Here is a 27,864-nt window from a genome sequence, read left to right on the forward strand (position 1 = left end):
CACAAAAGTGGTCCTTAATGCTTAATGCTGTTTTGGAGGGTTTCAAGGTGTACCACCACCCTGACGGAACATTACTAGAGATCCTCTGCCAAATAAATACATGACTGGTAGTTTACACCCTATTGAATTGATCAGTGTAGGATTTTCAAATATGAATTGCACCATGTGGCCACTGTGCCTGTGGTAAGTGCATTGCCACACATTACTTGTGTACAAAAGTCCTCCATGCTCTATCATACAAGAATCGTAGACTATTTTTATGTGCCATTGTTTGGGAGATTTCCTGAAGACCCAATGGGTGGGGGTACCTCGTCCTGACACAGGTGGTACTAATGATTTCAAGCTCACCAGGTTCTCAAAGCGTTAGTTGTGGCAGAACAGTCCATGCTCCACTAAAAGGAGGTGGAGAGGAGTTCATAGTGTCGAGTAAACACTTTCACCCATTAAGATTTTCCAAAACCACTTTTTTTAATTAAAATTGAAAAAGGAAAAATAGACTAGTAAGTGAAACTTTGCAAAACGGAGGTCCAGCGTTTAGTGTCGGTTTCTTCTGGAAAATAGCAATTCAGGTAGAAAAGTTCACAGTATTGCAGGGAGAGTCCGTCTTTGGTGGGGGGTGCTCCCAAGGAGCAGTTCCTGGAATTCTGGACTTCAAGGGTTTGTGCAGGAGAGCAATAACTTGGGACCAAGTGAGCAGTTCTGCAGGATGTATTTGTAAGTTTATATAGTGCTATACACCAAAGCGCTGCACATTTTAACAGGATACATTTAACAATAACACTAACAGTAGAAGCAAATAGAATTTTTAATCAGACCAACAAAACAGTATGTAGAGCAATTAAACAGAAGGGAAGGGGGAGAGAAGTAGAGTAGAGCTAGGAGGCAGAGGAGGATGGGTAGGAGGAGGAACGGAAGGGGTGAGGGAGAGGATTAAGGGGAAGAGGGAAGGGTGGGGGAGGGGGAGCGAGAAGGGGAGAGGCATCATGGCGGGGCATGGAGAAGGAGAGATTTAAGGGACGTGCGGAAGGGATGTGATTTCAGAATCCGTTGCTTCATAGGTTGTTCAGTTACTACCATAGACTACATCTGCACACTGATGCATCTGGTAATGACTACTGATTTAGGGAGGTTTGGGGTCTAAGCACAAAGGCCAGACTTCTGTGGTTGCCAGTGATTTAGTTCCCCTGTTGCCCTCAGGCACATTATCTGCCTTGTAAGGGGGTTGGCTCTGAGGGACCCCAATTAAGAGTGGATTTTGAAGAAAGCCCACTGGGAAGCAGCCAGACAAGTGAGATTGACCCAAATAAGAGTTTCATTGTTTACTCCCTGGATGTGAGACCGCATGCCCTCTGGAGCTTGCCTGGTTAGAGGGAAACTGAATTGGCGTACTTGCCTGGAGTCCTGGGTCACCTGGCCATTTGACTTCATCTTCAAGGAGTCCTGGCAGGAAAGGGGCAGTCACTTCTGGGTTCGATTCAGTGGCACTAGGCCTTCATACAGGAGCTGTGATCCAGTTGTCCTCACAGGATTGGGAGCAGGGAGCACCACTCTTTGTCAGAGCTTCAATTGAATCTGTCCTTTGACAACCTGAAGAATCGGAGCTTTGGTCCATCCTCGAGCAGCAAACCGTACCGAGGGTAGGTTTGAATATCCCGCTGTTCATCAAGTGTCGAGAAGGGAGAGTTGCTTTTATACACCTTGGGACCTGGTAAGTGGGCACTGCACCCATCACACCAAGCATGACTCAAAGGAGTGGTCTGCTAATGGCAGACATCCCTTGAGCATTCTAGATAGTTGCCTCTCTCAAAGGAATGAATATATACTGTGGCATATGACGTCAGATCTGGCTTCTGGCAGACTTCCAGTCATGGAACACTGGCCAGAGATGGCCACCTCCTCTCACACACAGGTCAAGGCTACCAGGGCATTCGAGGCAATCTACCCAAACTCATTTGGATGAATTGAAGTCGAAAATGACGCAGTACACTGGTGTAAAAGCCATCACGAGCCCAGCAACATGACTGACTGATGCTACTCTTTGGGAGACTTAATGGGTATTTTTGGGATTTCTCCTTACTTAATGGGTACTTTTGGGGTTTCCGCCCTCTTTGGGTGTCATAAGCAATCTTTAGGCAGAGCACAAAAACACAGCCACACTCTTAAGAGTCAAAACATCAATCCAGCAGAAAGAGGTAACCCTCAGACTTTGGCAAAAATAGAAATTGAATGCAAAACCCATTCTCTGGAGTGGGTCTGAATATCATTATCCCTGGACTGCGCCACCAGACTTAACTGCTGCAGTATGAACTTTTTTTTCTTTCTAAGCACTGCCACATTCCCAATGCTGCTTGCCCAAATTGCATTTCAGTGTTAAAACACTGCATAGCTTTTCTACGTGCTTGCCTCTTATTATAACTTTATTTGTGTTCAGGGTGCTGCAATTCCTCCCTATGCAGCCTTCCGTGCAGAAACCATGCTTCGCAAAATGTGGTGCTGTTAAAACCATCAACCCTCCATAAATTGGGAGTATATTGTAACGTGGTTTTCACATTGCTGCTGCCCTCCTTTGAGGAAGCATTTCACTTGAGAGAATTTGAAAGGGAGGTTAAACTAGTGGAAGGTATACACCTTTCAAGTGGATTGGAGCACCCACTCAAATGGTGGGGGAGGGGTAGGCCCCAAATACCAACAATTCGAGGCGTGAGGCTAACCGTTCTTCTGGGGGATCTGGTAAGGGACATTGCTCCTAGCTTTCAACCCGTTAACTGAAGGTTACCTGTGCCTAAGTGTCCCTGGTCCTGCCTAGTAACCCCTACCCATCTCCTCGGAGCAGTGTGCAGGCCCCACCACACACTCTGGAGTTTGGATGCTCCCCTTGGGTCCTGCAGCTGTCTTTGCTTTGGTTGGACCTGCATGCAGTCAGTCCTTAACATCCGACCCCCTTGCCCCTCCACCCCTGCTTAACCTAATTGCGGATCCAGGTGGTTGTAAGACGTGGTTCGTCTGCATTGTCCATAGGAGGGGTCGGGGGGGGTCGGGGGGGGACCATTGCTGTACTGTTGTGGCAGAGGAAAATCTACTAGAATAAGAGTAACCAGAACCACCTGTCTTTCCTGTGAGCATTTTATCAAGTTAACTGCTCCACTGATAACAAAAGCTTGTGTCATGGCATGTCAGAAGATGCACCTAGGTATTCTTTAAACAAAGTTTAAGTGCAAATGCAAAGAAAGCTTTGCACATGGAAGCAGCGTGTATGGCTGATGCTTCCTGTCTTTTGGACATGGATTACTTTGCACCATTTCGAGGAACTTCTTGTTTGGCAAACCATAGCTGCTTTGGCAAGTGGGCCATGCTTGTGGGTGTAACTGCAGCCATGGATTTACTTGTTTGTGTATTAAAGGATTGCTGGGTGTTTATAGTTTGGTTTAACTCTAGGTTTGCACAATTACGTACATTCAAACGTTTCACATTCTAGTAAATGCCTTACAAGAAGAAACCTTGGAAAAGCAGCAATTTGATTGCAATACACAATGGGTTTATTTTTCCTTCCCACCCCTAATTTGTTGCAGTATACCATGCAATTTTCTTGGAAGAGTTGACCTCTCTGGAATTAATAGAGAAGATCGCCAACTTGTACACCATTTCACCACATCAGATCAATCAGATATACCGGCAAGGACCAACTGGGATCCACGTAGTTGTGAGCACAGAGGTAATTATTTCACCTTGCTTTTCACAAATGGGCTTGTTGCTCTGTCCACCAAATTCGCATGTCACTCCATCTTTAGGGTTCCTTTTGATGTTAATGATTTGCATCCCTGCCAAGCCAGAGCAAGATCCCCTTTCTGTTCTGTTGAAGAAATAAATAATTATGCAAGTGCACCATTGGGCAATTGCATGCCACTAGCTAGATGTTTGATTGGATGGTGCACTTAATGTAAGCATTCCTTTGTTTTAAATGCATGCTGAAGATGTAGCTTGTCTTTTAAGATAACAAACATTCAATTTGTCAAATGTTCATGGAGTATTCGTTTACCCAAAATATAGAAACTACTAGACCAGGCGGGAATACTGCCATATCTAAAGATTTCAATTTTCGATTATATTAAATTTCATGTTGATTTATGCAGAAGTGGTACACTGTTTATTTACAAGACATGGAACATGTTTACGTTAACATTTGTGTGCACAAGCATAATTATGTTTGAAGAAAATTGACATCAATGATCAAATTTAATTTACTGACATTAGTCAGGATTCCTGAAGTGGTGTAAATAGGTTGACCTCCTTAGTTGACATGAATGGAGCATTCATATGATCCCTGATGAAGACGTTTCAGTAAACGGTGCCTTCAGGAGGACCAGCCTGAGTGTCTTGGCAGGTGTCTAAACACACCCTAAATTGGATAGCCTAAACGCCACGTTTATATAAAGAATTGGTGAATTCTTCACAAGTGGAGACAACTAATCCTTTTTTTTAATTAAATGTATCACGTTTCTGTTATCTATCCATCAGCTTGAAATTAAACGATTTATGCTGGTCACTGAAAAGGATAAACTGAGGACCACATTTGGGGACAAGAAGTGCTGTTAAAATGTATCCACATGATTATGTTGGAGAAAATTGATATTATGCTCTTATATGAAGTGTATATGCAGTGTTTAGAACGTTCAAGACGAGATGTCTTGTTTAGGTAGTCTGTATTGTTAGAAGTGGCACAATGGCTACAACAATTCCAATGTAGTCAGCTACCTTGGTTCTATGTATTTCTATGGACAAGGTGGTCTCGGCACAAATTATTTCTAAAAAGATGATGCAGGCGAATAAAAGCTCATCAGTCCCACAGTTTGTAAAAAAAAAAGTCCAATGTTATATAGCAGGCCCAACATAACAGTCCTCCAGTTTAACATCAATTCTGACTGGTGTAGCGTTTGTATGCCTGGCATGCAGTCGCCATTTTGAATGCTTCAATTGTGATGGGATTGCTATGGCATGCCATTTGTTTACCAGTATGAGCCGTTTCCTTAATAGTTGCTGCAGTGCAGATAATGGCACATATATTAACTTCAGTGCTGAATTATTATACTGCCAAATTTGCTTCACCAACTTATTGGAAGCACATGATTAATGACTTTTTTTCCTGATGAAAGCTGTTGGCACTTGATGGCTGGCACCTTATCGCCATGCCTCATTTGTCAGCCAAACCATGTTACCAGTTAGTTTTTCGCTCCGTTCTGCTATCTCTGCCTCCCTTTCACTGCACCTTCATACCGTTCTTCCACTCCAGCTCTACAGACCTGCTCCACATTATTCACCCTCTTGTTGGAACCTCATGGAAAAGTGTCTCCACCCATAGCCCAATATTTCCATGGTAACTGCTTTTTTTTTAATTTCTGCTCCAACCTGTCGCGAATCATGCTTACTGATTTGATACTGATTACTGAAACGGAGCAGTTTTCCTGGTGGGCCTAAGATCTGAAGTCGGAAGTCTAGATGTACAGTCCCGCAGCTCAGTGTGGGAGAAGGAGCTGCAAGCTACATGCATAATTCTGAGAATTATGCATTTTAAATCAAAGATGTAATGTACCATTTTACATTGCCTCGTGGCTGTTGGGGGCTGCTCCGGGTCACCAGGCAGCCCCAGACACATGTCGGGAGCACCCGACGGGATACCTGTGGGCGGCGCTCACACTGCAGATAATGTCGTGGGGATCACCCCACGAGCCCCAATTCACTGGAGGTCCTTTGATGGCTGGGGGCACCCAGGCCGGGGTCGTCCCCAAAGCCATGCTCACATGGCGCACAGACATTGGAGGTCGGCGTTGTCCAGCAGGGGCGTCGGCCTCGTGGTGGGCCTGGGCCTACACCACGTGGTGTTGCGCCAGGCATGCGCACGAAAGAACCACACCGGAATCAATGCATGGTGTGACTGCCGAGCCGGAAGCTGCTCGGTACTTTTATTATGTTGGTCACGTGGCTAACATCCTGGGAGCTACCATGCTCTCAGGCGGGGCACTATGCAACAGTGGCCTTCTGTCCATGTGTACGGTTTCTTATAGTTGAAAGGACACGAGTCCCTTCTATATTCACACATAGGCTGCACTTTAACATGCGGAAACTGGTGTCCATTTTATAACTCCAAATAAGATTTTCCATTTAATGTCAGTTTCTTTGAAGTGTTTTTATTCATTTGACTTTGCTTCAATTACATTTCCAGATCAGTCTTGTATTGTATAACCTCAATGTAACATGCTGCAATCAATCTTTCTCCCAATCTATGGTGTCGATTTGCAGCACCACATGTCTTTTGGAATGTATTAGGCACATTCAGCAGTTTTCAGCTCTAAAGCACGCTCCTTTAGCTGAGCGCCTTTTAGTTTTGGCAAAGTTGAAGGAGGCCTCTTTTTGTTCATTCACTAGGCCTCTTGTTGGAAAACTGTTTTGAACTGGCCTGCATGCTCCAATTGGTCTCACCCATCAGCCAGCTTTACTCATAATAGGTGCCTTGCATGGCCTTTTATTTTTGTCACCCTGTGGCTGAATTTGCACCCCACAGGCCACATGGTTGTGCAAGTGTGTACCAACTGCTGTTGGAACAATTGCCAAAGACTTCTATGGGCCACTTCTAGGGTACAGTGGCAGGCACTTGTTCTGATCTAACCTCCGACGACTTAGGTCTCGGCAAGAGGGTCCAAGGTCGCTTTTTCCACCTTCAGATACGGTTCTTGATGCCCATGGGTTGCAGGTTCAAAACCTTTGGTCAAAGATCTTCAGAATGGAAAATGCAGAAGATCTTGATGCAGGGCCCCTCAGCACAGGACTGGGTGCAGGAAAGCTGTCCTGAACAATGGTTGCCAGTGCACGGTGACACCGGGGGGGAGACACTTGTTGCAGTCAGACTTTGCCTCTTATCTTTGGTCACCTTGATGCCGGAACCATTAAATTGGCCAGAGGAGTCGTGTAGCACAGGTTGTTGCTCCCCACCCGCTCCAAGTTTGGTCCTCAACGTGGAATGGAGACAGTCTGCAGCACAGTAGCCCCAACTGAGCTGGGCAGCCACTGGGTGATCCAGGAGCACTTCCGAGACCTCTTCTTAGCAGGACTCCGAGCTGATGGCGAATGGATGTTCCATCCTCTCCAAAGGTCCAAGCTCCTTCGCAGGACTTCTGAAGATCACCTACAAGGCAGGGCTCTAATGCGGCAGCAGCAGATGCTGGTCGCAAGGCCTTCTAGTGGGTCCACAATCTCCTTGCATGTCTTGCAGCTGCACAAGATACTTTGCTCCTTCAGGATCTCTTTGCAACAGGTACAGGACGGGGGTGGTCATCTTATCCAAAAGCCAGATAAGTGCCACAAATCCCACTAGTCAATGGTCTGGCCCACATAAATCCCCACAGCAGTGGTCCAATCGGGACCACTGGTGGCACAGCTCATGCATACCATTGACACTGAAACCAGTTTGTGGATTGGGAGCAGACAGTCCCAACCCACTTACTGACAGACAACACACACGGCCTTTCAGTAGTCCGCAAAAAGCCTCTGCTTTGCTAGGCACTGTAACCATATAAGGTGTTCCCTGTCCTTGCAGGTCGGGAAGAAGGGTTAGTGAAAAGATGGTCAAGAGCCAAACTAAATACCTTGTGGCATGGCCATGCTTGGACACTAGCCACAATATGGCGGTAAGGCTAAATCAAAAAGCACCGAATAGCACAAAGAACTGCTGCCACCAACTTGTCCCATAGGCACACCTAAAGTAACCAAAAATCCTCTGAGTTAGTCTCAGGCAAAACCAAAAGCGTACCCCATTGTACAGTGATAAAAGGTTACCAAAAGTGGCAGCAATGTAGCAAGACAGGGAAGCCATGTTTTGCAGTACTGGCAGCCTGAAGAACATGTTGGTTCCCCATGACAAATGAGCAAAAGCCAGTGTTGTGAGACTGAAGGCTTCACTGGAAAAAGTTCAGGTCAGTTTTTTTTTTTAAAAATAGAAACTTTGGGGGTCTTTAGAAATGGAGGGAAAGGTGATGTGAAGAGATATATTTCCTAACAGTTGTCACATAACTGACAGCTCACTATCACATTGTGAATGTTTGAACAATACCAAAAAAATAAATTCAACTATTGAAATTAATTTTTTTAAAAGTTTTAAGTGAACCAGATTAGTTTGCAAGGTAAAAAAGGTTAATGTGCACATCCATCACTGGCCATTATGCTTCAGAAAAAAATGAAAGCATGCAAGGTAGTTCTCAGAACTGTAGGTCAGCCATCAGCAATACCTCATGGATTGCCATCTTGCGAGGCTTCGAAATCACAGAAAATGACGCATGCAATTCTGGTGTGGTGCCTGCTAATTGGATGCCACCATATCATAAAGCTTGATGACAAAAGCATATTACATGTATGTGCCTTTGTTGCACCAGTCTCCCATCAACTGCACAGCTTCCATTGTGAAGGACTGCATGGAACCCTGCCGCCCTCCACCCCCATTTACTGGGGAAGCCTCGGCACATCCCACCACAACATGTGGCATACCACAAAGCTTGTGCGTCTCCCAACACTCAATAACATCTACTTAGCCCCTATTCGACCACCTCAACTCGCTAGGGGTCACCTACACCAACTATGCAGACCATACCCAGCTCCTCATCCCCTTTTCAGGCAACTACACACAGGATACACTCAAGATCAAACTCTATGAAATGATCCAAACCTGGATGGCCACACACTGCCTCTATGATGAGAAGACAGATTCTCCTTGTAGGCCCCTTGTCAAGACAAGACGAGCAAAGCTTCCCCAGCCCTACCAATCATTCAGTATCGATGGCCACAGCATCCCCCTCCACTGTGAAAACCTTGGACGTCTATCTTGATTCCACCCTCAACATGACACGCCAAACCAACCACATTGCCTCTACCTCGGGCTATGCCACCAAGCTCATCACCGCCAGTAGACCCTTCTTGGCAATCAAAAAACTGCTCTAAGTTGTTTGAGCACTCATTTACTCAAAACTACTGCAACTCACTTTTTTGTGGCACATCCTCAATCTGTGCAGACTTCAATCGGTCCAAAATAAAGCTCAGAGCTGCACTTGACCATGGAAAGGGGGACCATATATCTGAAGCTAGATCTGTTCACTGCCTTCCGGTCAAGGATGGGATCAATTTCAGACCTGGGAACCAAAACTACCAGTCACCCAACAAGACCAAAATGCCCCGCCTACAAATACTGCCTTGTCACTCCCAGATTAAATCGCAAAAGAGGGGGCGGGAGGCAGCTTCCCAGTCCGTGCCCCTGCACTCTAACAAGCTCCCTGTCCAGCTGTGTAACCAACCATCCTACAATTTCAAAAAGAAGCTCAAAGCCCAAACTAGGACTGCCCTCCCTCCCCCAGCGCCAACTCCCCGTTCTACTCTTCCTCTGTGATCATGTCCGATTGTAACCAGCACCTAGATGCCTTTTGGGCTTGGTGCGATTATATAAATGTTGACATAAACTGCAGCACCTGATCGCCACTGACGGGGCAGGTTCAAAGGTTGCATGTTCATGCCTCAGAGCTGCTCTGACCCCCAGAGTCCTGCAATCCAAGGCTGCATTTAACTTCTGCACCGCTCCACAATATCATCTGGTTGCAGAGCAAACCGGCTACACCTGGTTGTTATAGTGGCTGATGGGTGCACACAATTATTAAAGCCACATCATTGAGATCATAAAAATGTCAACCCAGTGAGCCCATCTCCGTTCTGAGTGTGCAAGGTGTATTCCTGGCAGCCTGGATATTTACTGCTCCCAGAGATTATAATGTGCTGGGATTCTGCCCTCCTTTCACCCCCTTCCCTTGTACGTCCTTCCAGAGGAAACATCTCCTGGAAACTTTGTGTTCAAAGGCCAGCCTCACTAGGTTACATGCATGGAGGGAGCTGATAGCCAGAGCAGGAACTGCATTTGAGGGGAAGGGGTTTTCTATGTGGGTTTACTTTGTGTCCTCCTTTTCCTGCAAAACAAGGTAATCTTTATGATGAGGCAGCAAGGGTGACTTGTTATAGCAATCGGGATTGGTTCCCTTACAGAAGGCTTGCATCTGCCCAATTTGACCTTTACTTTTTATATAGGAAAGGGGGGAAGGCAGGGCTGGGGGGACGGCAGCATCTCCCACTTCTTCCTGGACACCAAGAGATCTCATGAACCCAGTTTGATGTGCAGTCCATTTCAAATTCCTCTGCCTTGGATGCACCAGTCTGCAACTAAATGGCAAAGGGCAGCTGTTGTCCCAAGCCCTCTCTGCCCCACCATTTCCTGATACTAGGCAGGGTGCACTTCTGTGGACTAAAGCCTCAACTGCTGGCTGTGCTGAAACAACCTCCTGATCACTGAAGGTGAAGGATACTGTAGGTGCCTGCCCAGTACAACAGGACTTACTTTGTCCGTAGAGACTCTGGCTTGGGCCTCCCAGCAACCCAGAAGTAAGGAACATGTCTGGGCCAGGATTCTCTCATTCCAGCATTTCATGTGAGCTCCACCAAACCAGACATCGCCTGCCTGTCCAAGGTGTTGTGCCAGGTGTTACACCACACAGGGTGTTGGAGTCAGCCAGCTAATAAACGCAACACTGAATCACCACACAGGAAGCTCTTCGTCTAACTCGCTGGTGATGTTGAGCTTCCAAAGAAAACTAGGTACTGAAGACACCCTTGTCTGTGCTGAGACCACTGACCTCAAGCCCATTTTTTGCATCTTTTCTTGAAAAGGCAAACCTCATTCCTGCAATGGTTTGTCTGATACAAGTGCTGAATTTTGTATTCTTGTACTAGGGTGGGGTGGGATTTGCTTTTATATCCAGTGTTTGCATTCTTGATCTATATTTTTATAGAAACGTGTTTGGAGTCCCTTTACTATTGTTTGGGTTGCTTCTGTAATAACTTCACACCCCTCAGAAGATAACCAGTCCTCTGTCCACGTTACCCACAAAAGGCAAAGGAACAATAGTTTGGTTTTGTCGGTTTCACTTGCTGGTTTTGGGATTGAGAAGGCCATTTAACCACTACTCGTCTGAGCGGTAGTCTCATCACAAATGGTCCCATACACCAAAAGTGGAGGTCACCACGGGAAGTCTTGGGCTCCCTTCTGCATCATGGCATGCTAACACGACCCAAGGCAATGCAGAGGGTGCTGGGAGAAACCGCAGTTGAACCAGTCAAGGCAGGCTGGCCCACCAGCTGTTTGAGGACATGGGTGGGTAACCTAAGAGCAAGGTGGATGACCAAGGGGATTACAGTGTAAACCAGAGCCTGGGTATGGGAGACTGTCCCTGCAAGAGGTGGGTCATGGGACAAATTGGAAACGGTTGCACATGTGGAGACTAAGGACTTTGGGCTGCTCACCAAGTAGGAACTGGGTAGCAGGGCCTTCATCCCAGGGGTACAATGTAGACTAAGGCGGGCATGAGTGACGGGTGATCAAAAGCAGGAAGCTGGTCACAGGAGATGGTGGAGAAATGGCGGAGAGGCAGGAGTGTGTATATAGCCCCTCTTCACTTTCCATGGATGCGTTCTTTGAAAAGTCTTTTCCTTTTAGCCCCCCCATGTTACCGCTTTGGTAGCCTAATGGTCTTAAGCCCCTGTTCTAGTGCTGGAACGGGGGGTGGGGAGGTAACTGCCTAGATACCCCATTATTGGCTTTCGCTTGTGCCGTTAACTTGGGTTGTGTAGCTGTTACGCCCCCCCAAATCCCTGTTCCAGCCCTTAGAACAGGGGCTTAACGCACATTAATGCCTGCTCCAGTCCCTGGTTTTTCAATGAAAACTGCCAACATTCCAATGTCATAATCAACAGTAAAGCAATCCAGATTAATCCCCATGAATCTGAAGGTGGGAAACTAGATAGGCAAATTACTAAAGCTCATATGGGATCAAGACTCTCGGCAGAATCACTTTCGCTCACTCTGAATGCCACAGCAACCCACATAGGAGCAATACAAAAAAATCTAGGATCTAGTTCTATGCAATAAACTGACGTTCCATTGGCAGCATACCCTCAGCGACAGGCTAATCATGTGCCTCTTACTTGGAATTCCCAGGAAGTCCATTTTTTTCTTCAGTCTGTGCCCCTTGCCTTCCCCCAAACACCTGAGAAGTTGGCCTATTTCTGTTCCACTTGCCAAGCATGGAGCTACCACTCCCTCCCTGACCTCCAGACCTGGCACTCTTGTCTGTGTGGCTGTTGCTACAGAAACTGTATGCCCTCAGGAGCTGAAAGACCTGTTGATCAGGCTGGATCTCCATTACATATTTGAACTGTGCAGCTTAGAGCCTCAGTTAGCCTTATGGAGTGTGAGGCACTGCTCATACTACAGTAGAATGGTGACTTGTTCTGGAGTGCCACTGTGCGGTGTGACCTAGCAAACATGAATCATGTACTCTGTACCCCCTTGTCTGGTCATCTCTGCATAAAGGGGGGGTGGATTCTGTGCTCATTCTTCTCCCCTGCGTCTTGGTCACCCTGCATGTTCAGGGTCATAAACTTTGATTTACCATGTTTCACCCAGAGATGCTAGTTAGGTTTTTATTTTTTATTAGACGGACCCTGGCTGGCACTACCGTAAATCCTTTAATCCATATGGTGTGATCGGGTAACATTAAGAGTAGTGAGTTTCCATCCTCAACAGTTTGGGGCTCATGCTGTGCTGTGACAGGGCTGGATTTTGGATCTGCATATGTTCCACAGTAGGACACTTCAAGCATTACCTGAACCCCTAACTCGCTTTTTAAAAGTTTGGTAACTTTTAAGTTTGGCTTTGCCATTGCTTGTTCACACAAGCATTCTGAAAGTGGGGGACACTTCAGCTAGGATAACTTGTCCACTACCCTTTGGAACTCTTCATTGGACCCCCAGAATCCCTCCCAACCTTTTTCTTTTGGGAGTTTTACCATTGGGAGCTGTGATATAGTGTAGAATTGTTGGCTCTGATAACCATTAGCCTTTACCGACCCCAGTTTGGTTTTGCGTGGAGTGCAGGTTTAGAATGTGCACATGAGGAGGGGACCCTAGGGAGATGGGTGTGGGATCAGTCCTCCACTACTTTGTGGCAGTAGTAAGATGGACAGGCAAGAGTGTATGGGTGTTGACGACGGTTATTGAATGTTCTGTCTGGATGGTGCTTTTTTAGGGTCATTCACTTTTTCCACAGGCTTGACGGGTAGTTGGGTCTTGAGCAGTGAGCATTTGGGGCTAGACTGGGCTTCTGTGTATATGGGAATCCATCACTTTGGTATCTCTGGCAGTTCAAATTCTTGAATTGTTACTTGCCTGGGGGTGGATGGGTCTTGTAGCAGTTGATGACTTTGGGGCTGCCTGGATGTAGCAAAATAGCTCCCGCAGGACTCCATTGGGACACACAGGCTGCTTTCAACTAGCATTATTGTACTTGTCATCATGTCTGGTAACTGTAAGGAGACCTGTTTGGTTATGGTGGGCTTTCAGTACTGCTGTGATGAGATTGAGACGACTTCTGGTGGTCCATGGAGCTTCAATTCCCCATGTTGGGTGTTCTGGGAGCAAAGCTAGTTTCTTTGAAGTGAGGTTTATAGATGGCGGCAGTTGTTGGCCAGTAGGGCTGACCAGGCAGTGAGCAGGGATGGCCAAATGTGTGGCGTAATGTGCATTAAGGGCCAGGAACAATGGTGTGGCATGTAAGCAGCGAGGTGGAAAGTTTAAGAGGGAGTTGTGGTTTGAAGCGATTGGCAGGGATCAACATGGTGGCCCGTTGGTATTAAGTGCGTTATAAAAGAATAATTCTAATCTGTGTAATGTTTGCATTTTACGGGGGTCAAGCATGTGCTTTGAACCTCTAGGACCAGATGGTAAAAGTGCCATATGCACTCCTGATCCGAGGAAAATTACCCTGCGCACACTTCAACTTCCATAAATTGTGTGCTGTTCCAGCCTGGTTGAAAGGTCTGACTATCTGTAAATGCCTAAATGGAAAGTGTGGAAAATGCTATATACAAAAAATTGCCATTTTCCAAGCTGGACATCCCAGATATCCTTTACTAGGTGTCTTCCAGCCCACTGTAGCTCAATTTTATTAACATTTGGTTGCACTTCTGTAGCGCCCTTTCTGCCCCATCCTCTGGTACCATGTGTGATGTACTGCTGCTGATTGGTGCGCACAATTAATGGCAACATTCATGCCAAGTAGGTTCATAGCAAGTCGTCGTGTATTTTATTTTTTCCATACTCTTGTTTGCTTCAGCCATTGGCTCCACTAGCCTGACTTGCCCTCTTCGCTAACGAGCAATTTACCATGCATCAGATCTGGTCAAGGAACTTGCAGATCTTGGAGGTCCTGAATTGAAACCCGTGGTTTAGCAGGAACAGGGTTTCTTCTTAAGCTAGAGGCTTATTACTAAAATCTGCTTTACAGTGCTGCAAACCGTGTGATCTCGTGCTCCATACCCTGGCCACTTTACAGAATGCCTGCAGTGATTGCCTGTAATCTTATGATGTGCCTTCAAATATAATTTCCTTCGTGTAGTGACTTGATTTTGTTTTCGTGTTTCAGATGGTGCAAAACCTCCAAGATGAAACCTGTTTTGCCATCCGCACATTAAAGGGTAATTATCTGCTTTTATTGCTTGCATCACTAGGAGTTTGGAAAGAAAACTCATAACCTGTTGCTGCTTATGATGCCAGAGTTTTGGAACGATCAACATCGTGCCAATGGGACTTTAGGCAGTGGTGGGGCTGCTCCACCTAGGCCATGGATGGTGTGTAGCCACAGCGATGGGTGTAGTGTTTACAAGCCTTCTAAACCTTTTTGAAGTGGAAAATTATTTTGTTTTATAGGGGACGAAGGGGGATATAAAATATAGTAATTCCTAATGAGGGTAGATTTTAGCTGAATAAATATTTGAACTAACTGTCTTGTAAACTGTACTCCTCTGCACCTAGTAATTTATGCAAATCAAATGATGCATGTTTACCCTAAATTCCCTTCAGAGCAGGAGTTGCTAGAGGAAATTTATTTTTAGGGCATGACTGATGAGCCACTCTGTATGTAGGACTGGTACCAGCCCATCATATGGTGTGGCTAGTGGACACTTGCCTAATTTAGCCCATTGGCTGGATTGACACCAGCTATAAGTCTTATCGATTGTAGAAAAATTGGGTTGTTCTTGACAAGGGGATCCTGTGCATACTACCCTGATTGTATGGCAGTAATGGCGCAAAATGTTCTAAGCATTGGTGTAGAATGGACAGTTTTTTTTTGTTGTTGAGTTAGAACCATGCAACCTAACTCATATTGTGGGTGCGCTTTTAGAAGTATCATGCGTTGTTACACACAGCTCCAACCTCTACTACATGGATGAATGGTGTGACCTTCCCTCCCCATCCGCATCTGCTCCATAAAGGATTGCTGTGCAAGCCTTTAACCATAAACTTCTGTAGTCTGTAAAATACCTGCCACCCCTCACCCTTTCAAATCTGAGCAAATTAATTTGCCCGAATGTACTGTTTTAACATGGAAAGATCATCTACACCATAATCGGGCTCGGGGCCATTAAATGCCAATCCTATGCCAAAGTAATCAAAAAAAAGGTAACCTGTTAGTTTGCAGCCCCATTAAATTCGAGACTTCCCTTGCTAGATTTATATGGATGGCAAAGCATTACAAATGTGTTTTTACATGTTAACAGTAAGGCTATGAGCAAAACAAAACTGCAACCTAGTTTTAATATGCAGAAGAGAATTGGAGAGCATTATTAACTTTAATATGGATCCCTATTTTAAGACCTTCAGTCATTGTAGCATCACAAGCCAACTCTTCGATAAATGCAGCAAAGGCTTTGATATATAAGGGGGTGTGGGGGGAAAAGCAATGGGGAAGGAACATATCTTTTCTAAGCTCCCATGCTTACCTGGAAGAGCTCTACATTCCCCTCCATGCCCAAATTGTGCACAAGCTGCATTGTATCCTGGCCAAAAGGGGAGACTGAATACCCTTCTCTAAAATTTCCCAGAGCCTTTGCCTATCAACTTGATCAAAGGCAATTTTGAAATCCAACAAAACCATGATTTGTATTTTGCACAAAGACCAGAGAAATCACTGATGAATGGTACACCGAAGGGTCCTAAATCCACCCTATAGAGCAGCCATTTCTTTCCTGCTCAATGCACGGTTTCCTTTACCTCCTAAACAACAGCTATGCTTAGGATATTAATAACTTTGCCGTCTATAACACAATTGATGGCGAACTGGTCTTCAAAAGGTATTGTTCATTTAGATGAAAATTCGGGTGCTGCTTAGTGATGACTAGTAACACTCAGACTGCCGAGTGTGTCAAAATTTGAAAAGATAGGAATTGGCTAAGATAGGAATTGGCTAGTCACCTTGCGCACCTTCAGTTGTTGCTCAAAAAAGGTTAGTGATGTTCATAACACTTGATTTATTTAACATGAAATATTTAATGGACTCCAAGTTACAATGTTGCCCTCGACATGTGTTTCACCAAATTACTTGGTTCATCAGGAGTGTTTCGAAAGACTTTCAATTTCATTGATCAAATGCAATTTTAACGACATAAATGCTTAGAGAAAAACAAGAGTGTGTTAATGTTAAATGAAATACAGATGCTGGTGTGAGTCTAAAGAGCAATCATTTGCCACTTGTGATTAAATATCTAGAATACAAAAAACAGATGCAATTAAACAGGTGACTGTTCGGCTATTATCACATGGGTGTCAAACGTCGACCTTAAATCAAAATCCTGGGATCCAAAGTGCGCTATGTATTGGTGCTCGAATGGTTATAGTGTTTAGACGTGTGTGGCAGCAGTCCAGAGAGCATATCCAAAATGCTTCCCTTTGTCTTAATCTTTTTTCAATGTTCCCTCCTCTTGGTGAGATTGCTACTTTTTCGATTAAAATGTATTTGCGTTTCCACATGCTCAGTTAGAAAGTGTAGACCAAGAGGGAATCTGATGTCCTTGTTGATGGTTCTTATGTGTTCTGAAATTCTGGTTTTAAGCATTGTAATGGTACTACCCACATAACATTGGCATTTTAGAGCATATTCAGTGTATTTGCTTTTACAATTTATGAAGCCTTTGATCTTGTAGTTGTAACCATTTGGCATTTGGATATCGGAGAAACCATTGTCAGAATACTGGCACATTGTTGCATGTTCCACATTTGAAATTACCCGTTAGGGCAATATTGTTCCACTTTATTTAATCTGGTCTGCCAATTATAAAAATTACCAGCTTGTACTAAGTTGCTAATGAACTTTTCTTTTTTTGTTCCTACTCAATAATTAACCATATCCCTAATATATCATTTAGATCTTTTAATTACCTTGATCAGGAAATCTGTCTCTTTTCTAATAAATTAGATCACCTATTTTCATAACTGACTTATTCAAGGGAATCAGCTCATCGTGTACATTAATGTACTCTGAACTAACAAATATAAACATTTAGAACCTAAATGATCTGTGATTTCCGTTTTTCAACTCCCGCATAGTCATTTGCCCAATCCAAAATGGCGTTTTCGGAACGTAGCATCCGACCGTCATGATGCAATGCGTACAAATAAGCGGCAGTCCGTGCTAAAAAAACCTTGGAAAACAGGACGCTCGTGCTTATCATTCAGTCTCAATCGTAAGACTTTTTGAAGGTAAGATTAAGGCTTCCTTTAGCTTATCTGATGCAATCGTTCACACAGCTTAGTGACTATATAAATTAGCTATCTTTACAAAAAAGCACTTGCTTTTTTCTTAGACTTCCCAATAGCTGCAAAAGCAGAATGCAAGCAAAACTACTCGGAAACTTTCAATATGAACTAGTTGTGATACAAACCACGGGGCACTACTAATTCATAGTTCTAGACCAAAAGGATCCTTTACAAATAAAAGCACAAACAAGGTAAGAGTGCTGATAACTGAATTGCCAATATTATGAGAACATTACAACACAACAATTGCAATGTTCAAATTTCATTTACTAACCTAATCCGTCATCAAATCTAATTAACTGCCTGTTCTCTTCCGATTTAAAACTAAGACTCATGTGAAATGTTGTTTAGAACGCTAAGAGTGCATTTCGTTTCTACTTTGTCACACCAGCATCTGTATTTAATTTTACATAACCATACTCTTGTTTTTCTCTAGGCAATTATATCGTTAAAAATTGTATTTGATCAATGAAATTGAAAGTCTTTTGAAACTCTCCTGATGAACCAAGTAATTTGGTGAAACACGTGTTGAGGGCAATATTGTAATTTGGAGTCCATTAAATATTTCATGTTAAATGAATCAAGTGTTATGAACATCACTAACCTTTTTTGAGCAACAACTGAAGGTGCGCAAGAAGGAGACTAGCCAATTCTTACCTTTATATACTTTTTAGGATATTTCTCCTCTGCCTCGGGCAGCCCCTGAATCTGGACTTAAAACCACATGGCCTGTCTCTTGGTCAACAATGCCCCAATATACTTTGGTTAACCCGAGCCCCTCACGCACATCGACTTTAAAGGTTATCCATATATTTAATATACAGCAATATTACCTGCTTACATGCATCCTCGTGCTCGGTGCCATTATTTACTTCTACACAGCTATTGAATTGCGACATTTTATGGTCAATGCAGACTAGTTTCCTGCTGTCCCTAGGTGGGATGTAATGCACCCTAATTTGGACCTGTTTTGCATGCTTTGAGAGGACTGTGGTAGTGGGCTGGCGCAGTACAAAGTAACCTAATTCCTTTAGTTCAAAAGCTAAAATATCAAATGGGTCTAGACTTGCATGGTAATTTTCTATTTTTAATTTTTGAGGGCCGAGGCTTCATTTTGGGGCAAACACGTGGAGTTTATCTTTTCACACTGAAAGGTATCCAAATTAATGGTTCATTACAGAAGAGGTGTACCTAATCTATCGGGCCTTGGGGCTTTGCCTAACGTCTAGTCTTCAGCCACAACTGCACTTCAGGACATTTCAGGGATGGGTTGCACAAAGGTCTTTTGGATGGAGATGCCTCAGTGCCCCCATACTGACTCCCATTTGGCCAGCACAGGGCAGTGTTTACTGTTTCAAGCTCAATGAAACAAGTATCTGGTTCCCCATCGGACAGTGCAAAAAACGCTCCCATTTTACTGGTTGACTACGGGGAGTACTTGGTTGGTCTTGACCCTTTTTGTCAATACTTTTTAGTCCAATCTTAATTGGATCTCACAATTAAGACCAGACTTTGACTTAACATGCTTATTGGCTTCCCTGCATTAATCATTGAACCAAGCATAATGGGTATGGTATCTTGCTGTATCATTGGAGCAAATGACGAAAGGAGTGATGGCCTCGCACGGATTGAAAAAGTGATTGTGTGGCATCAGTCTGTTTACAATTACAATTCCGCTAAAGGAATGTTACTATACATTGTAGGTAAAATGCACTGCAAATCCAGTTTGTTCCACTTAATCTTCAATCTGTTGGAAACACTAATCCACTGTCTCACTTTTGGTGGGGGATCTTTCTCCTATCACCAGTATCATGCTCACCCTCTAGTCCAATTGCATTATGGACCATCTTCCACCCACCCAAATTAAAACAATGTGACATCTGACCTGTCCTAGGTTGGCTTTGCAGGTTTATCTTCTGTTGTCCGACAATTACTATCTGCAAATCTAGTTTCGTGTTAGAGTGTAAGGGAAAATTCATCTTTGAACGTGCCTAGAAAAGATAGGATATGAGCCATACAATTTATTTATTCATATTTGTAGAGCGCACAACAGCCCAGAGGCATCGTTGCGCTTGTTGCAGAGAATGACCATCACTTAGTTACATATCATAGACATACAGGCATAGTTGATGTAGACTTTGCTTGCATGTGAGGAAGAGGCAGGTTAATTAAAAAGAGTAGTTTTGAGGTTTCTTCGAAAGGCAGGGAGAGGTTTCTGCTCTGAGGGCAGTGGATTCCATAGCTTAGGGGCTATGTAAGGGAGGCCTATCCCTCCTGCTTTGGCCCTCAATGCGTGGTACAGTTAGTAGGTTGGTGTAGCTTGCGCTAGTAGGCCTGCTCGAGATGGGTCTGGTTAGCGTGTCTGAGATAGGGTGGTGTTGTGTAGTTAATGCATTTTTGAGTATTTGTGAGGATTTTGAATGTGATGCTGTCTTTGACTGGGAGCCAGTGAGCCACCTTTCTTGCTTGTGAGATGTGGTCTCTTGGGAATACTTAAGGCAGCTCGAACTGAGTTATTCTGTGTATCGGTTTAGATTAGTTTAGGCTAGGTGCGCCTTGCAATAGTCCCGCTTAGCCCCTATGATGGCTCTAGCTGTGGAGAGGCAGTTTTACTTAGTTAAAGGTTTAATAGCATTGATGGGTTTAGTGCTTAGGGCAGAGGCGGAGACGATGGTGCTGACTTGCTTATTCATAGACAAGGTAGCGTCAATGTGGACACCTAAAGTTTTAACTGAAGATAAGACTGGGATGATGCAGTCGTCAATGCTGAAATTGGAGAAACGATAGTCTAGCTTGGCTAGAGTGGCCTTTTGGCCAAGAATGAGAAGCTCTCTTGTCCCCGTTAAGGCATAGGCCCTATCAAGTTTATCAAAAAGGGGCTTTGTGAAAAGATTGTATAGTGTGGTAGCTGTGCAGGATCCCTGTGGGACAACACAGTGGATGATGGTGTGAGCTAAATTGGCAGTGTTAAGATGAGACTTTCATAGCTTTTCCTTCAAGGAAGGAAGTGATCCATGAAGCTGTTTGGCCGGAGAAGTGTGCGGCATGCGTGAGGTATGTGGTGAGTGTTGTGATCCACAAGATTGAACGCTGCTGAGAGGTCTAGGAGGAGGAGAAGGGCGGGTTTGCCATTGTCAAGGATTTTGGTGATTTGTTTTTTCAGATCCAGAAGGGCGGTTTCAATTCCGTGCCCTTTGCGGAATCCTGACTGTCTTTTCCCTAGGATGGAGTTTGTTTCTAGGTGAAGTTGGATCTGGCAGTGAGAAGCCTTGTACAATAATTTAATAAGAAACGGGACGGTTGTTATAGGCCAGTAGTTTGGCTGGGATGGGTCTAGGGTAGGTTTTTTTAAGAGGGGGCGCACCCAGGTCTCTTTGACTGACAGGGACAATGCCTGTTCTAAAGGAGGCGGTCAGTAGTGGAGCAAGTGGCTCGGCACATTCCTTGATTTTTGGGGGGGGCATATATCGCCCTTGCATTGTGATGGTTTCAGATGTCTGAGGATGTCTGACTTCTGATTCAGAGATGTCTTTGGAGGTGAATTTGGGGCCATTGATGTACCCGGTCTGTGTAGGCTGGATTTGGTTCAGTAAGGCGTTGTAATGATCTCTGATTTTATTTTGTAGGTTTCTTTTATTGAGCATGGCAGCTTGAATGCTATTGCACCAAGCTTCATCCTCAACAATATCAGTGGAGATGGGAGGATATGTAAGTTCATTAAAGATGGAAAACTGTTCTTAGGATTGGGAATTGGCTTCTGAGATTCAGCGATTCTGTGCTTCAGATTTGGCATTGAATATGGCGTCTTTGTAGTTTTTTGGCCGTAACTTTGATGTTGTCTTTGGTGGAGTCACATGGGTTTGCCTGCCAATTATTGAGCACCTTGCGCTTGTACGTAGAGTTTGCAGGTCTTCTGTGAACCATGAAATAGAGTGGAAGGACTTCCTTATCTTCAAGAGGCAACGGTATTAATTGCGTGGGTAAGGGTGTCCTTAAATATATCCGCTAGGATGTTGGGGTCTTGCGAAAATGGAGGTGCTAGACATGGTATGGCAAGATGGGGTCGAAGGTTATCAGTAGTTAATTAATTTTTTTTAACTTCTGGCTTGGGTAGTTGGTGCATGCGTGTTTTTTTTTTTTTGTACTAGGAGCTGCAGGATTGGTGTATTGTTTTCAGCTATGGTCTGTCCAAGGGCAGACCGTGATGGAGGTTTCACAGTTGTGGTCGACTAGCCAGTCCAAGGTGCAACTTTTGGAGTGGGTCGGGGTCATAATTTGGGGAAGCCCAGGTCTGTGAGGTTCTTGGTGAGTGAGATAGCGGCTTTGTCATTGGGGTCTTTGAAACCTAGGTTGAGGTTGTCAAGGAGTAGGGTTTTGGTGTTTTTTTAAATATTTTCACGGAGTGTGACTTCCTTGGAAGTCTGTTAGGAGTCCCGGGGGATGGTAAATAAGATGAACATTAATGGTGCTTTTAGGTGAGTGTCAATTTAGCTGATATCTGCGTTGCCCTCCCAGAGGTGGGTTGGGGGCCTAAGATGTAGCTCATTTTTGAAGATTATAGCTATCCCCCTCCAATTTTAGAATCTATCCTGTCTGAGGATAGAATAATCTGCAGGTAGGGCTAGGATTATGGTCTGGCCTGAGGCCTCGTGCAGCCATGTTTCAGTAATGGCTAATAAATCTAAGTTCTGACTTGTGATGAGGTCGTTGATTTCCAGAGCAACCGTGGTGAGAGAGTGGGCATTAAGCAAGGCGCATCCGTAGTGCGGTGCGTGGTTAGTGCTGTTAGGTCGTGCCTGTTTACCTACTTTGGGTGTATAGTTATGTGACTTGGTAGGGTTGAGTGAGCTTAGTTTTGTGAGGTAACTTGATGCTAGGGTCGAGGTTGTGCAGACCTTGGTGATGAATGGAGTGCGAGTACTAAGTCTGAGGTTCCTGTGTTACATGTGTAGGAAGGGCAGTGATCATGGGTACAGTACATGTTCTGAGTCTAGTGTGGCAATTGGGTACATGCGAGAGTGAATGCATAGTGTAGTGGGTTTGTAGGTCGCGCCTGAGCAAGTCAGTCATTGTGCAATTAGCTATGCTGACGGTTTCTGGACAGCTGAAGGCATGTAATCTGGCATAAAGAAGTATAGTGTTCAAGATGAGAACTGTGCCTAGCGTGCTACGTTGTTGGAGCGTGGTGCACATATTGAACGGAAGGGTGAAGAGATCCCTGTTCAGCTCTGTATAACACGATAAGTCAATGACCAATGGGCTGTATTGAGCAAGAATGGCTGACACGAGGACGGCTAATTCAAGGTAATCATAGTGACTGGCAGGCTATTTCAGCAACCAGTTGGCAGTATGTTATTTCAACCAGGTTCAAACAGTGGGAATAGGCTATTTCAGCGCACAATTGGCAATAGGATAGGCCTATGGTCACCCTTGATTGCATGTAAATTAGTCAGAGTAGGTACAAAACATATAAGGGACTTGGGCACAGAATTCAGAACGGGTCACTGTAACGGGGGCAATTGGTGCCCTAAATGGCATACATATGGCGCAGTATCAACATTCATAAAATCAAAATGCAATGTTGAACGTGTGGCCTTAACAGCACTAGGAAGCAGTGATTAAATCGTACATTTGTCCGTGTTCACAACAGAGGTCACAGAATAACACCTAGGCGAGGCCTACTGTAGCAGGTGTGCAAAAATGCAGGGGCCTGCTTACATAACAGTTGGAAAGGCAATGAGTGAACCTACAATGTTGCGAATAAACATGTTCAAGTACAATATGAAGTAGTGATACCGCAGACGTGCACAAAGGCGGTGGAGAATGCAATGAAAAGTCGAGATCTAGATAGAAGTATTACCAGCAGGTAGTTTATTGCGCGGCATTAAATTTCATAAGACACTATGCGTATCGCACACCATATGTTCTATAACTTGGAGGTAGTAAAAGATCGAGGCTATACATAAGCAGGCGGAGCTCGGTGGGGCATATCGTAGATATAATTAAGCATGTCATTCAATTGTCCACTGTGAACTGAATTTCACGTGAGTATTCAGATAAATGGAGGCAAGTGTAATCTGAATGGGGATGGGCTAAGCAGCTGTCATACTATTTGTATTTGTTTTATTTATAAAGCGCAGCCAGGCCCGGGCGCATCAGGTTACATTGCGTTACAATCATGTTCAAGGCAGGAGACGTTTACAAGAGATAATAGGCGAGAAGAGTCAGGTAAGCAGACAAGTCAACAAGCAAATATGTAGGAAATACAATAAATATAGGCATACAATAAATGAGGCAGAACGTTCCTAGAGCATGAAGACAAGCCTAGTGGACTATGAGGTAAGGCTGTCATTGCATCCATGTCCTGAAGCCAGCGTTTAGTGTTGCGCTTGAATAAATGGAAAGAGGGTTCTGATCGAAGGGAAGTAGGTAGTGTGTTCCATAACTTTGATCCCAGTACTGGGGAGCTAGCACCTCCTGAGTTGTGGAGTTTGAATCTAGGTATGGACATAGTGTGTATTTGGGCCGCTCTAAGTGGTTGTGAAGACGCTTGTGAAGTGAGTTGGTTAGTAAGGTAGGTTGGAACGAGGTTGGCCCTAGCTTTGTGTTAAAGCAAGAGTTTTGAGCGATATTCTGTGCACTATTGGAAGCCAACGCAAGTTGCTTCTAGTCTCAGAAATATGCGACTTCTTTGAGATGTTAAGGGCTGCCCTGATGGCATTATTTTGAATTACTTGTAACTTGTTAATATTTTTGTGGCTAATCCAAGTAGAGGGTGTTACAATAATCAATTTTGGACAGAAGAGTTCTGGCAAGTGTGATACAATTAGTTGTAGAGATGAAAGGCCTGCAGGCGGTGATTAGTTTACAAGTGTATGATGATGCTGCTGCTGCTACTGCGTTGGTTTGTCTAGAGAAGGATAATGTGGCGTCAAGATAAATGCCAAGTGTTTTGGTGGTGATGGAGAAGGTAATGGAGTTACCATCTATAGTAAATGATTTGAAGGCAGTATTTAGTTTCTTCAGTTTAGCGTGCGTACCAAGGATTAGCAGTTACGTTTTTTTCGTCATTTTCGCAAAGACCGTGTTGCGCCATCCAAGCTTGTATCACTGAGTAGATTTCATTAAGGGTTTTACTGTCGGTTGCATAGTCACCAGAGATGGGAATAAGTATCTGAGTGTTGTCCGCATAGTTTGTGTACGTAACACCCAGATAGTCGAGGATGTCGAACAGGGGCTTCATAAAGACGTGGTAAAGCGTAGGGGGACACACACGAGCCTTGCGCAACCCCACAGGGTAACGGAGAAGGTTCAGCGGAGTCTGTCGGAGAGAAGACCCTCATGGTTCTTTTAGCCAAGAAGGAGCTGATCCATAAAGTGGCTGAGTCAGAAAAATATGCTGCAGATTTCAGATGGTGGCATAGCGTTTGGTGATTGACCATCAAACGCTGCTGACAGATCAAGCAGTGGGAGGAGTGCTAGTTTACAATTGTCTTTTAGTGCTTGGATTTGTGTGGTGAGATCTATCAAGGCAGTTTCCGTGCCGTGTCTTGGTCGGAATCTGGATTGCCTAAGTTAGATTCTAGGCACGCCTGTATTTGCAGATAAGCTGCTCTGAGTATTTTTAATAAAAAGGGCACTGGTGTTATAGGCTTGTAATTAGATGGGTTGGCTGGTTCAAGAGTTGGTTTTTAGATTAGAGGAATGAACCAGGAGTCTTTTGTTATCGGGCACTACTCCAATTTTGAATGAGGCATTCATGATGTTGGTGATAAATGGCGCAAGGTCATGTGCAGCTGCCTTGATAGGAGCAGGGCAGGCGTCACCTTGGCAATTAGATGGTTTGAGTTTCCTAATGATATTTTCCGCTTCCCAGATTGACAAAGGTGAGAAGCTAAATGGTTTGCAAGTGGGCTCAGAGGTGGAGGTCGTAATAGGATATTGTTTGTAATTCGGGTCAGAGTAGCATGCATTTTTTTAGCATCAATTTTAGATTGTAGCATGGCTATTTTATCCAAGAGAGCCTTCTGGATGTTAGTACACCATAATGCATCTGTAATGCATTTGTCAACGGGTGTATTTGATTCAGCTTGTATGATCCGTTTGTTGTAGATTTTTTTTTTTTTTTTAGCAAGTTGTTGTTTGTAGGTGTCTTCTCTAGCAAGTATAATGGCCTCTTTGTAGTTTGATGATCGGGACAACGCATTCTTATTAGTTGCTGAAGGACACTTTTTCCAGTGTGCTTCTGCAGTTCTTTGTTTTTCGCAATTCCCTTAGATGCAGAGTGAACCACGAGTTCAGGTGACGTTGAGGTTTAGGTTTCCGCAATTTTGAAGGGGTGATGGTATTCAGTGCTTTAAGTATTGCCTGATTGTAGATGTCCACTAGGACTGTGGGGTCGAAAGTGGAAGTGTTAAGGAGGGGAGTGGAGGGGGGGAGTATTAGAGGGAGGAGTTTATCATGCGTGATTTCTTTCTTATTACTGGTGTATGTGGCTGGCACAATAATTGGTACAGGACATAGAGTGGTGGCTTTGATGGAGGTTATTTTATGGTGATCGGACCAAATACATGGTTTGTTGGATAGGTCAATGGTGCAATTAAGGTTGGTGAGCCAGTCCAATGTTCTTCCTTTTAATGTGTGGTCTCATGAATGATATGGGCATAACCAAGATCTGAAAGTGTTGGCTAGGTCAAGGGCGTTATTGTTCATAGGGTCATTCAGTCTAAGGTTAAAGTCACCAAGTATGATACTTTGTGAGTTGGGTTTGGCATTAGTAGATACAATGGACACAATGTCCTCAGTGAATGTAGAGATGGGTCCTGGTGGTCGGTAGATGAGGTGCACTGTTGCTGTATGGTTGGGGTGATAGCAGTAGTTTGATGGACAAGGAATCAGTAAAAGGGAACGAGCGGCAACATAGGCAAGGTCTCAAAATAGTTCTTGAGATAAGATAGGGCAGCCGGTATCGATCAGTAGGAAGCCTGTTCAGCATGACAAAATGCAGTGTACAAGGAGAGCAGATGCTGTACACCAGTACAGTGGCAGTAGATGCTGCAATGGTGTAGAGGACTGGTTTCACGTCATAAGTCAGTGATCGTGCAATACCTTAATCAAGGCAGGTGATAATGTGTAGCGATATGAGTCGGGAGATTCAAAGGGTTATGCGTAGGATTGAAACAGTAATATTTCAGTATCGCAATGCTAAAAATACACCATCTAGACCATAAGGGCTTAAACTGGACATCGTTGTAGCCCACTACCCCAATCACCACTTCTTAGTTAATGTAAAGTGCTTCTTGAGCAATATCAAAACTATTAATAGTTTCTCTAAATAAAAACAAAAGCATATTAAAACCGAGGTTTCACAGAAATGGGCATAATCTCGTGGGTTCACACCCTGCTGCGCCGTCTCTTATTTACGTTGGGATCTAGCATGCTAACGCTTCTAGTAGCCCAGTTTTCACACCAATGATATTGCCCAAGTTTCATGAAAACAAATCTTGCTCAATATGTTTGCCAGATTTTTGCATTCATAGAACCCCTGCCATATTCCAAGATTCGTCTGTCTTTTGGCAGATGGGTTGTACTGCATTAGGGGGAATTTATATCTAATTCTTTGAGGATTAACGTTCTTGGGTCATTTCCTGTGACAGATCAAGGGTGCCATCGGAGCCCATCACCCTGGAGTGTTTAGAGGTGAGTCTGGTTAGATGACTTCATCCTCTCATTAAATGTTTTGAGGAGAATAATATTTGTACCAGTTGGGAAATATGTTCGCTAGTCCATTGCTTGTATTTGACTCTGGTTAGCCATAAATACTTTGGAGACTTCCTCTTGCCTCAATGAGGTTATCAAACAGCCACAATATTGTATGGATCAACACCCCCGTAGTGTAGAAAATCCAATATCTTTCTATCACTCTCCCAATTTGCTCTACTTTTAATGGTCACTTTGGTGTCTAGTCATTAAACCTATCAGCCAGCAGACTATAGCTGCCATGTAAGGCGTCTTGTGGTGGAGGGATAGGGTGGAAATGGAAAGGTCCTAATTCTGGTTGGACTCTTCACAGACCAGCAGGATTGTGAACTGCCTCCACTGGTGTACGACAAACTATTTGCCATCACTAATGGGCAA

At 44.3% G+C, this 27,864-nt stretch overlaps 1 protein-coding gene across 2 annotated transcripts in view; it reads left to right on the forward strand.

The window, feature by feature from the left end:
* The window catches only part of TFCP2L1 (transcription factor CP2 like 1), a 119,143-nt gene that overhangs the window by 88,667 nt on the left and 2,612 nt on the right, over positions 1–27,864 (forward strand). For both annotated transcript variants that reach the window (XM_069616736.1, XM_069616737.1), the window contains 2 exons: positions 3,570–3,712; positions 14,558–14,609. In XM_069616736.1, coding sequence (XP_069472837.1) covers positions 3,570–3,712; positions 14,558–14,609 — 195 coding nt within the window. The remainder of the gene's footprint in view (positions 1–3,569; positions 3,713–14,557; positions 14,610–27,864) is intronic.

The sequence above is a fragment of the Ambystoma mexicanum genome, chromosome 9, assembly GCF_040938575.1.
Source record: "Ambystoma mexicanum isolate Mex_15411 chromosome 9, UKY_AmexF1_1, whole genome shotgun sequence".
Lineage (NCBI taxonomy): Eukaryota > Metazoa > Chordata > Amphibia > Caudata > Ambystomatidae > Ambystoma > Ambystoma mexicanum.